Source organism: Schistocerca piceifrons, chromosome 4, assembly GCF_021461385.2.
Source record: "Schistocerca piceifrons isolate TAMUIC-IGC-003096 chromosome 4, iqSchPice1.1, whole genome shotgun sequence".
In the NCBI taxonomy this organism is placed as follows: Eukaryota; Metazoa; Arthropoda; class Insecta; order Orthoptera; family Acrididae; genus Schistocerca; species Schistocerca piceifrons.
In genome coordinates, this window is record NC_060141.1 from 214,984,512 (window position 1) to 214,997,170 (window position 12,659).

General features: G+C 40.3%; 1 protein-coding gene across 1 annotated transcript in view; it reads right to left on the reverse strand.

Annotated features, from left to right (window-relative positions):
* Positions 1 to 2,123: 2,123 nt before the first annotated feature.
* LOC124795738 overlaps positions 2,124 to 12,659 on the reverse strand; it is a 160,824-nt gene continuing 150,288 nt past the window's right edge. Inside the window, exon 7 of the mRNA XM_047259819.1 lies at positions 2,124 to 2,597. Within this exon, the coding sequence (XP_047115775.1) occupies positions 2,124 to 2,597 (474 nt within the window). The remainder of the gene's footprint in view (positions 2,598 to 12,659) is intronic.

A 12,659-nucleotide genomic window follows, 5' to 3' on the forward strand; every position in this document is an offset into this window, starting at 1 on the left:
ATTCTTCCAAAGGGTGAGAGTGTTGCAGTAACACTTATCTGTCTTGACTTCACAATCGATGGCAAGACAGAAAAACTTGCTGCCTATGGAATCCTGGGCTATTGCTGATACAGAATTCTGCAAGGGTCCACTTCACTGCAGTGATTACTTGAATTGCCTCATGCCATGGCTCTCTACTGCACTGCTTTGGTAGTGTGTGTGACAAAAAAAATTTCCTGTCGTAACAAAATCGAGTCAAATAAGTATGAATAATTTATTGCCTGGGCTTAGCAGTATCTTGTCTTCGACTTCTGCTAATGTGAATACTCACTTCATGCTAGCTGACTGTCCCATGTGGGCCAATCAGCTTTGACCACACCTAGCTGCATCATCCACTAGCTGCTGCTGAATGAGTTGCTACAAGGTCTGTTGTTTCTAGGGTTCAAGACAGAGCCATCGAGAGGGGTCACATCCAAAGTGACCTCATTCAGTCTTTGGGAATCTACAGGTGCCCCTGGATCTGGGCCTGTGCACTCGAACACTTCACACCTGACCGTCCATGGGAACAGCTGGCTATTGTGCACACACTGCTGGGACCTGCCACGAATCAGCAAGACCACTGGTGCTGCTATTTAGTTGAGGCATCATACAACCACCCTAGTGACCTTACACTGTCATTAGCTGAGCATGCTGCAGTATGTTTTCTGGGACTGCCACAGTTGCCTGGGGGTTCAGTATACAGGTCTTCTAGTTCATGCCAACAGTCATTCTACTAGAGGCTCATTGAATAAAGAATGTGTTGAGAAATGCGGCGTTATTGATTCCACGACCGCTGAGTTGCTGGTGTTATACAATCCATTATTGCATGTTAACTGTCACAATACCAGATTGGGGGTTACTATATGCTCACATTTTGAAAATATTGTAAACTAGTCAGTTATTTTACATTTTAAAATTCTGGAAATCGTTTTTTTTTTTTGTTTTTAATGAAATTGTCTCAAAAATTTTATATATGTTTTAATTTTTAAGTTAATTTTGACCCATAAAATTCTCAGTAGTCACTTTCCACAACGAATGCAACATTCAATAATTTCACGTTCAGGATCCCACTTGCACATCAACAGCTCTTTAAAAATTATGTTGTGGGTAAAAGTCAACAATAATGAACGAAATTTGCATTTTTTAAGTTTTTCATGGTCATAAAATACCCCCTGCAGTAGTGCTCGTTATTAAAAAGCAATGGTTTTGCAACGAGTGTGCTAAATTATATTTTCTGGACCCTTCTTACAATCAGCATGTCTTTAAAAAGTATGTTGTGCATATAAGTCAACAAAAATTAACTAATTTTGTTTTTTTAATTTTTTTTAGACTGGCGGTATCGTACCCCTCCCCCAGTTTGGCAATGAACATTATGGACAATGTGTTGCTAGCGTTAAGAGATCGCCGTTGTGTTAAGTAACTCCCCTTCCCTCCCTCCCCCCCTCCCCCTGCGCAATCACGGAAGCGTTCTGCTTGTACTACTCTTCAATGCCTTTAATCGTCTCTACATTAAATTTCATCGACAACTTTTTCTGCAGTGAGTCTTCGCCCTGTATCATTGTACTGCTTCCATTTCATACAACAGGACAGACGTTTGTGTGAACTCTTCTCCTGACTGTGGAACTATGGGTTGTGGCATAGTTATCTGCTTTCTGTTGTATCAGTTCTACAGACATTTTGTTGATGAAGACTTCCTCAGATGTCCTTAAGATACCACAGAAAAAAGTATAAATTCTCAGTTAGTAGAGAGAACCAAATGTGTGTCATGTAACCACAGATCGACATATTTACTCTTTCTGGATGCAGCTACAGGTTTTTGAGTGGCCTGCTCAGCTGTTTCGCTCCTCACAGACAGGGTAGCTGTTGGAGTACGCGAAAGTGCTTAGTTGACTCTCCTGGGACAAATTTCTCCATAGAAACTTGGGAATCGTAAAGCAACTGAAATTTGTCCAGAAACGTGCCACATGAAGAGAAAGGAAACAATGGAAAATGGATGTTACGTTGGCTGGATAAGGAGGTCCATTTGAAGCCCACGGGCCCCAACGTCTCTGTCTGTAACCCCTGGAATGTAGTCGGTGTGGGACCTGCTGGCAGGGCATCGCGTGTCAAACATAGCTGTCTCGCGGGGCGGAGTTGTCACCACAGACGCCGTTGGCGCTGCCCGATGTGCGTCTGCCGCGGCAGCGCGAGTGCCGCCGGGAGCCGCCGTCGGTGGTTGCGTTGGTGGCGGTGGTGCCGCTGGTGGCGGCCGTGGTGTTGGTGGCGGCGGTGCTAGAAGTGGCGGTACCCTTGCGGCCCAGCGGTTCGGAGCCGCCAGCGCGCCTGGAGCGCCGTCGACCGCAACACAGACGTGCGAAGCCGTTGCGGAACTTGGACGACATGAGGTTGTACAGGATGGGGTTCACCGCCGAGTTGAGGTAGTGCATGGTTCGGCAGAAGTATAGCAGGTTATAGTAGCCCTCCATGCCGAGCGACATGAGCGCCTCCGGCGGCGCCACGATGATCCACAGCGTGAGCGCACGGAACGGCAGTAGGCACACGAAGAACGACACCACGACCGTGCCCAGCATCAGCACCACCTGTGGGCAGGCGAAGACACTAACAGGTCAGTTGGCACTGATGCCTCCACAAGTCCACTGGTTGGAATAGGAAACACAATGAGCTCGTGTAAATTGTGTTATCGTATAAAAGAGTGTATCGAAAATAATGCGCAATAATTAGGGGACTCTAACACAAAGTTGTTGACCCTGACATTCACACTCCTACCACTTCTCCCATCACAGGTAATGTGGACTTTTGTTACTATTTACGGGGTGTTACAAAAAGGTACAGCCAAACTTTCAGGAAACATTCCTCACACACAAATAAAGAAAAGATGTTATGTGGACATGTTTTATTTTCATGAGGTTTGATTCTGGGGTGTTGCTTTTCATTTTCACGTGGAAGGAGCGAGTACTTCGGCCAACTGAATTTCGTCTGTTACTGTTTGTAAACTGACCACCATTACCTCTGGCATGCAAGTCTAGGATCGTAAGAAACTGCACTTCGAGGCGTCGGTATGCTGCTGATCCTTGTTTCGTAATGATAACTTTCGTCAATTTTTTGTTTTTGTTTCACTATAAAATCTTTGAGGAAAAGAAATGTTCACATATTAATTAGTTCCACTGAGCTGAATGTAATACATCTGAAGGGAATGTTGATATACAAACAAAGATAACGTTGACTGCATTTCTGCATTTTACGTTGCAACGATCAACAAAGTCAAAACTAAATTCTTTCGAGTTACTGCGTTTTTTTGTTTTTGTTTTTTTGTTTGTAGAAACGACCACCGAGCATCTGACTTGTAGGAAAATAACGAAGAAAATCATTACGGAAACTATTTTTAATGTAGGTTACTTCAGTCTGCTTTCCAAAACGTTTAATTTTCAGTTATGAGATTTATCAAATAAAATTATTGTTTCTGAAAACTTATTTTCATTCAACATCATTACTTATCTTTTAATTTTTATAGTCATGTATGTAGCTGCCGTATAATTAAGTTAGGTATTTCAAATCTATATTTGCAACTACTCTGCGCAACAAAATTAAACGATCTCCGCTGAAGGTTGTTAGGCAAACCTTTCGAAAACCATTAAATGCGGCTTGCTTACCTTCAGGTGGAACAGCAGCCGCGAGACTACATTAGCGTCGAAGTTTCCAACAAGTATATTTTTAAAGTGTTCATATTTCAAAGTTATACGTCACAAAAGAAGGCAATTACAGCGTTTCGAAAAAGTGATCCTTCAATTTTGTGCGCTGTATATTGCAAATACGTATTTATTCTGTCATGCACGTTTCACTTTAACCTTTTAAAACCGAATTTGTGATGTGAAATAAAACAAATCTGCAGTTTTTGGTTTGGTTCTAGAATTAAAAACCGATGTTTTCAAAAATGATTCAAGTGTGGTTTTTTCCTTCCCATTTTCATTCGATTTTAACAACACTTGCCTATCGCAGTAACACGAAGAAAATGTGCATGTAGACGACACAGCAGAATTCCTAAATCACAGTTCAATATCTTTTGAAAGGAAATGTTTTTAGATCTAGAAAAAAATCGGAAACTGTATATGTGTTTCATTCCAGACAACTGACGATTTATTGATGAATAAATATGCATTTTCAGTAGCTCCAAATACGAATTTTAAACACCTTACGTATGAATTATTTATAAATCAAGACTACTTTGTCATTTTCAAATTGAGGGATAACTCACACAAGTGCAGAATGAAGCATAATAATCTGACATAATCTGAGTTCAGCGGACATCAAAGCGTGTCGTACACGTCACATTATTCATAATACTTCTTATTCTACACCTTCTAATGGCAGAAGAGTCTATTCGAATTATGGCCAATTGTTAGTCAAGGTGTCTCAGGTCAAACACCAGCTGAGCAATTGTGGGCAGAGGGAGTTCAAATTGAGAATAACTGGGAAGGGATTCCCGCTCCAGTAAGGTAAACCTAGCAAGAACCTTGGTCACAACTGGTGACTGGTGTGGAGGGGGGTGTAGTTTAATTATTTTACAATATGCCCCACACAAAGCTTTGAATATTTATTGTATATTTTTGTATATTTGTTTATGTGTAAATAGTGTGTCTACATGGACTTATGATCAAGGACATCCGGACAGAGTACTCCACATACATTTGTGTTCCTTTGTATGTAAAGATACAAACATTAGAAAACCATCTGTCAAATGCATGACATTTTACCAAAAGGCCTCCAAAATATAGTATCAGTGCAATAATATGAAGAAAAACACGATGTGAGGTAAATGTGCAGCTGCTGGCTCGTTTGGAAATGTGTTTCAGTTACTTCTCTGAACCTTATAAACTGTTATAACTTTAACAGTGCCTCATTAGTTGGAGAAGGAGAATACGCCAATCAGAATGGCGCTCCTGTGTGTTTCAGTGTGTATGCCCCACATACTTTTATGTACGTTATCCCAGTCATTTTATGGGTGTTTGTTTATGAACTGTAATAATTTCTACAGCCAAGTTCACATGTTTTTCTTCCTGATTCTACATGACGATTTAGATTTCGGAATATTTTATCACTAATTAAGCAATAGCATGCTCTAAAAGTTATAATGACTCAAGTGGGGGTATGGAGGCTGCTTCACTTGTGAGGATGTTTACCAGATCTGAGGACGAGTATGGTGTTAGATATACTAAATACCTTGGTGATGGGGACTCCCTACGTTCAAAGCTGTCACAGATAAAAATCCATACAATACAACAATAGAGAAGTTGGAATGTGTTGGCCACATCCAAAAGAGGCTTGGTGGTAAGCTTCGTTGCTTGCTGTAAAAGAAGGAAGGTGAAGTACTTAAGGATGGAAAACCACTAGGAGGAAAAGGCAGGCTTACTCTGAAAGAAATTGATTCTCTTCAGTTATTTTTTGGGAGGGCTGTCAAGAAAACACACATAATTTAGAGGCAATGAGGCGTGCTGCGTGAGCAGTTTTTTTCCACAAACTATCCTCTGACCTAGTACCAATGCACAATCTGTGTCCGAAATGAGACGTATTCACATAAACAGTCATTACCAGAACATGTTATGAATGCGATTAAGCCCATACTCAGGTTTCTTGCAAATCCTGAGCTACTAAGGAAGTGTCTTCACGGAAAGACACAAACTAGAAATGAAAGCCTCAATAATTTAATTTAGATTAGATGCTCAAATGGACATTCTGTGGACTTGAAGTACTCAAAATAGGTGCCTATGATACAGTTTTATGTTCCAATAACGGAAATAATGGCAGAATTGAAGTGCTGAAGAGAGTTGGTATAGATCCTAGTGAGTTCACAACAAAAGCATTTTACACCATCGTCGAGAGCAGGATCAAGGAAGCTAACAGATCAGTATGTTGCCATAAAATACGGGCCAGGCACATTCGAAGAGGAGAGAAGCGAAACCTGGAGGATGAGGATGAGGAGTATCAGTATTGAGTATTTTAAAATTGAGGTAAGCATATTACATGTAAAAATATGAGAAGAAAGTCTTTGAACCACATTTTCTCTGTTTTACATTTTTTACGTTATTAAAAGGCTTTTCTGAAAAAATGTATGTGCTAATGCTATGAAATTTTCAGGAACTGTTCGCAACGTGTTGCTGTCTCCCTGGTACTAAAAAATACGAGATCCTCCAATAACATTCTGATTTTTAGATGACTGTATGTAGAAAAAAAAGTTAAATTTGGATGTACAAAATCAAAAACTCTGTTAAATTTGTACCACAAATTAATAACTGTGGTTCGGTGGTATCTTCTCAGGACACTACAATAAAATTTTCAGATTAATTGCATGATTAGAATTTGAGTTATGGCTTTTTACAAAAAAATACAGTAAAAAAATTAAAAATTCAAAGTCTGGAAAAATATTAATCCTGCATATTTTATTACATTTTTCCGTTAAAACACAGCTCTTTTGCTTTACACACGCAAAGTTTTAGATTTGTACATTAATTAATATGGCTGTAGTCTTTATGCAAATGAATGTTTAGTACTGAACTACAAATTACACACACTTGAAGTCCTAGAAAGAAAAGTCATTCGAAAAATACTTGGACCACCAAAAAATAGAGAGGTATGGAATTAAGAAACAATGAAGAAGTTTATCGCAACATAGAAAACATAAATGAAACACTATGAATGGGGTGACTGCTATTTGTTGGGCACTTATACAAAATGAACAGCAACAGGTTAACCAAACAGATTTTTAAATATATTTCGGACTAGAAGTCAACAATAGTCTGGATCAAGAAGTTAGGAAAGGTTTGGAAAGAAACAACATAAGTGAAAAAGATGCAACAGGAAGAAGAAGACAGGGTCAAATTGGTCTGAGGAGAGAAAAAGGATACATAGTGAAAAGATGAAAGAATACTGGAGGAAAAAGAAAGAACAACAAAGAAGGAAGCATTGAAACTGGTGAGTGGTCCTTAGATGTCTCAAACGAATAATAATAAGAAGAAATATAGCTGAAATGATTTTTTAAATAAATGTTTACATTTTCCGTTACATCCCCCACTAAAAACGAGAGAACACAAAGAGTTCAAGAATATGCATCGTGTGGTGCTGTGTGCTATAACCGAACTGACCTCTGTAGCCCATCTGGGCAACAAAACTAACATATTTGACAATGTAATTGGAGTAGATAAATGTGTGTGTATGTGTGTGTGTGTGTGTGTGTGTGTGTGTGTGTGTGTGTAATAAAATAAAATAAAATAAAAAGTTACCAATGGAAATGGGTAGTTAAAAAGTAAATAATTTGAATAAAGGAACCATCAACAATATGTTTAAAATGTGTAATCATAGCGTATAGTTGAGTTTATCTCTGGACGCAGATGAGGTGCGTGCCTTATTATGAATTTCAGTCCATGAGTGAAGGAAGAAGAGTTAGCTTTAATGTTTGGAAGCAATAGAACTGCTTTCACTTCAGCGTTAGCAGCTACTCCATAATGGCAAATTCGTGGTCATTTGTTTCTTCGATTGTCATGACCAGTAGACAACTACCGTAAATTCTTGCTACCTCGCAAAGGATCAATCCAGATTTCATGAATATGTCTCGTTTCATTATAAAGGTGTACAGAAATCGTCTCTGTCTCATGTTTAAGTCGTATTCCTCAATGCTGTGATATTTGTTTAAGCGCTCTCATAGTTGATCATCTCAGTTCAAATACTTAAATATAATCGTCACCTGGATCCGAAATAAGAGCAACCGTATAATGAAACTGTGCATTGCCCATAAGCAGTTTGATTTAAACTGTCTCATACTAAGGATAATTAACGTTTTCAAGATATACAAATGTGGCTACTTCATATATTTTAATTAATTGCAAATTGGTAAACATACACTCCTGGAAATGGAAAAAAGAACACATTGACACCGGTGTGTCAGACCCACCATACTTGCTCCGGACACTGCGAGAGGGCCGTACAAGCAATGATCACACGCACGGCACAGCGGACACACCAGGAACCGCGGTGTTGGCCGTCGAATGGCGCTAGCTGCGCAGCATTTGTGCACCGCCGCCGTCAGTGTCAGCCACTTTGCCGTGGCATACGGAGCTCCATCGCAGTCTTTAACACTGGTAGCATGCCGCGACAGCGTAGACGTGAACCGTATGTGCAGTTGACAGACTTTGAGCGAGGACGTATAGTGGGCATGCGAGAGGCCGGGTGGACGTATCGCCGAATTGCTCAACACGTGGGGCGTGAGGTCTCCACAGTACATCGATGATGTCGCCAGTGGTCGGCGGAAGGTGCACGTGCCCGTCGACCAGGGACCGGACCGCAGCGACGCACGGATGCACGCCAAGACCGTAGGATCCTACGCAGTGCCGTAGGGGACCGCACCGCCACTTCCCAGCAAATTAGGGACACTGTTGCTCCTGGGGTATCGGCGAGGACCATTCGCAACCGTCCCCATGAAGCTGGGCTACGGTCCCGCACACCGTTAGGGCGTCTTCCGCTCACGCCCCAACATCGTGCAGCCCGCCTCCAGTGGTGTCGCGACAGGCGTGAATGGAGGGACGAATGGAGACGTGTTGTCTTCAGCGATGAGAGTCGCTTCTGCCTTGGTGCCAATGATGGTCGTATGCGTGTTTGGCGCCGTGCAGGTGAGCGCCACAATCAGGACTGCATACGACCGAGGCACACAGGGCCAACACCCGGCATCATGGTGTGGGGAGCGATCTCCTACACTGGCCGTACACCACTGGTGATCGTCGAGTGGACACTGATTAGTGCACGGTACATCCAAACCGTCATCGAACCCATCGTTCTACCATTCCTAGACCGGCAAGGGAACTTGCTGTTCCAACAGGACAATGCACGTCCGCATATATCCCGTGCCACCCAACGTGCTCTAGAAGGTGTAAGTCAACTACCCTGGCCAGCAAGATCTCCGGATCTGTCCCCCATTGAGCATGTTTGGGACTGGATGAAGCCTCGTCTCACGCGGTCTGCACGTCCAGCACGAACGTTGGTCCAACTGAGGCGCCAGGTGGAAATGGCATGGCAAGCCGTTCCACAGGACTACATCCAGCATCTCTACGATCGTCTCCATGGGAGAATAGCAGCCTGCATTGCTGCGAAAGGTGGATATACACTGTACTAGTGCCGACATTGTGCATGCTCTGTTGCCTGTGTCTATGTGCTGTGGTTCTGTCAGTGTGATCATGTGATGTATCTGACCCCAGGAATGTGTCAATAAAGTTTCCCCTTCCTGGGACAATGAATTCACGGTGTTCTTATTTCAATTTCCAGGAGTGTATATACATGGATGAGGAATATAAGTACTGAGACAGACTGTGGCATTTCCATTGTTGTTTCCAGTGTTGCTGTTATTCATGATTGGAAGCTGCAGCATTATGAGACCTGTGTCATAAAAATAGCGCCAAATTTTTACTATTACTGTTTCTATTTACTGGTGTTTCAGTCCAAATAATAATGTTATTGTGAATGGTGATGGTTTTTGCGTATCTATTCTTGAAGGTATTTTTTTCTGTCATTGCAACTACAAAAATGCGTGTTTTTTTCACCAGGAGCGTTTCACTTTAATGATTAAAAAATGGACGCAAAGAAACAATGGTAGACAAACTAAACAAAAAATGAAGAGACAAATAGGGAAAAAAACTATCAAAGCCACACCAACTTATACAACTCACACTACAACAAAAAATGGCGTACAATGACCTACCACAAGAAATTCAACATGAAATAGGTAACATATTCAAAAAAGAAGGCATAAACATTGCTTACAAATCAAACAATTCAATACAGAAGCACATCCCAAAACTTAAATCAAAACCAGACAGATACCAACAGTCTGGACACTATCAGCTCAGTTGCAGAGGTTGTGGAAAGCTATACACTGAAATGGCTGGCAGGACATTCGACACAAGATATAAAGAACACATCAGAACATTTATATACAGTACATACCATTCGACATTTGCAGATAATCTAAATTAAGAACAACATAGTGCAAGCAATATTGAAATAGATATGAATACGATAAAAATCAGTAAAGACAGACACCTCCTCCCATTCCAAGGAAATTTCACCATACAGAAATCATTAACAGAAAATAAACAGTTGCTCAATGACCAAATAAATACTGGAAACCACACTCTATATAAAATAATTGATGAAATTACGTGAAAAAGAGAAGAGCCTTTTCCGCCCATCACGCCCTCCCACTCTCCCACAACACCCTGTCCTCCCCATTCACAATTTCACACAATTTCATTTCACTTCCTGCCTCACAGCTTCTCTTGCAACTCACCCTCCATCACACTGTTACACACTTACGTCCATTCATCATGGTTTCTCCCACTCCTACACTGGGAATACAAAAAAATCCTCCATCACTACTCTACCCCTACTCTTACACAGTATTTAAATGTACAGAAACATAATTAGAATAGTAAGTAAATAAAAAAGGTTGTTGGTCAAAGACAAAGTAGTTTAGAGTTTATGTTGGCAACACTACAGAACACAAACCACATCACATACTCAGAACTAAGAAAACAAACAGAATTCAGTGGTGTGCATAAAAGTGTGTTGTGAAGAACATAAGAAATGCATAGTGCAGAATAACTAAATATTGGACCAAAATCATCTGTGTCTAACACAGAAAAGCAACGATGTGCTGGCAGACGGCATTTCCCGATGCAACCGAGAATTCAAGCTAAAACCACCGAAATTACAAATCAACATATTCTTAACGAACACTTTCTCGATCTAAAAGCAAATCAAAATGTAAATAATTGAATTACAGACAACTGATGATGCTTTACCTCAATAAAGCGAAACGCGCATGGTGAAAAAAATATCACGCATTTTTGTAGTTGCAATGACAGAACAAAAATACCCTCAAGAAATATAAAGCAATTACAGACACTATGGCCACACAAATGAAGAGTTCCGTACCTATTTTATCAAGGAGGTATTTAAGTTTTCACTGGGAATTATTTTTATTGCGGCTGCTACGGAATCAAACTAGACGATTATTACATTGCCAATATTCGCCACACCCATTTTAATTGGGGTCAAATTAAAATATTGTGCATATTTAGCAGGACGACAGTTTGATTTGAAAAGACACTCAGGTTACGAAAACGGCCAATGCTAGGCCACCTTAAACAACGAAGCCTGTATTGGAGCAAATCAGAAATTCAGTTAGAAGGATGAGCGGCTGCATATCGTTACAATGTAAGACGTTACCTTATAACACCAAACTGCAGCATAATGACGCTATAAGGATACTTGTGAGAATTTGATGTCTCTAACCATGTCAAAATGAATCATTAAATTCGATGAAAGAGTATTTCAGTTATGTGGAAACGTAAAGAGGTGTAATGTTCTATTATCTACAGTTTAGAAACCCCGTGCTTTCATTGGAGTTGAACAAGTAAGCTCAAATGCAAAAATAATTTGTGCCACTTCCAATTGACGTTTGCTAAAAATATTTTTTCTTCGAACAGATACATCTACTAGCATAGATGGTTGCGTAAATTCACTGTGGAATATGAGCAAGAGGAGTCAATTTCCCCGCTATGGGATTGTAACGGAATATTTTGAAACACAGTGCTTTTAAACTTCTGGTTAGGTTTCATTTGTTAATACTTCGTAACCTGATGCGTAAAGATTACAAATGCAGAGTAGATACGAACTGTACCAACTATGTGGTGGTGAATGTAGAGGCCCTTTCGTGTTAATATGGCGTGGAACTGGACGTAATATAGGAAGCTGTGAACGAAAACCTAAGATAAAAATGACGCATGAACGTCGACGGGTTTGAGAAACATTTTGTGTGAGTGCAGTGACAAACATATGATAATAAAAGGACTATGTAGTATGGTAAAGAACAAACAAGAACAGATAATGCCCAAAAGCAGTTGCAAAAGGAAGCAATCCATCGCCCCAGATGCAAAAACACGCAATGAAATTAATGAAAAGTGGTCGATTCTGAGCGGATTTTGTCCAACGTTAACAATCCAGAGCAGGTATTAAGTACGCGGGACGAAGTTCCATTTCTTTGTAATCAGTAGTAAGTCCATAAAGCATTTGAACACTGGACATCTGTCTGAAGGAACGATCTTCGAGCTTTATTATATACAAATTCTTTTAGAAAGTACCTATGAGTCAGCGAACATAATACGTCTACGTGAACACGTGCTTACAATTGAAAACATTAATTTCCTCAATAAACTTACAGGCTACGGATTGACTAACCATTTTTTAAGATCTAAGAAGTGAGAAGACCGTTTCATACTAATCCATTCTCCAGTAAACTACGTCAGATAGAATTTTGTCTATCTAAATGAAGAACTTAAATTTGGTATAAGTTGTATAGAACTTAAACTAGAGTATAAAATGTTAATCACTGTGATTATTCGCGTCCCAGGTTATCATAGACGCTGTGTTTTCCTTGGTAAATTTGAAACACTGTTAGGTAAATCAAAAACAGAAAAACTGAATTAGAAAGTAATGACATGTGCTGACATTAACACAGATGAGAGAACTGATGACAAATCTTCTTCGCCTTTCAGGAACTTCGTAACCCCAAATGGGCTAAATGTAAAATTTGACCACTT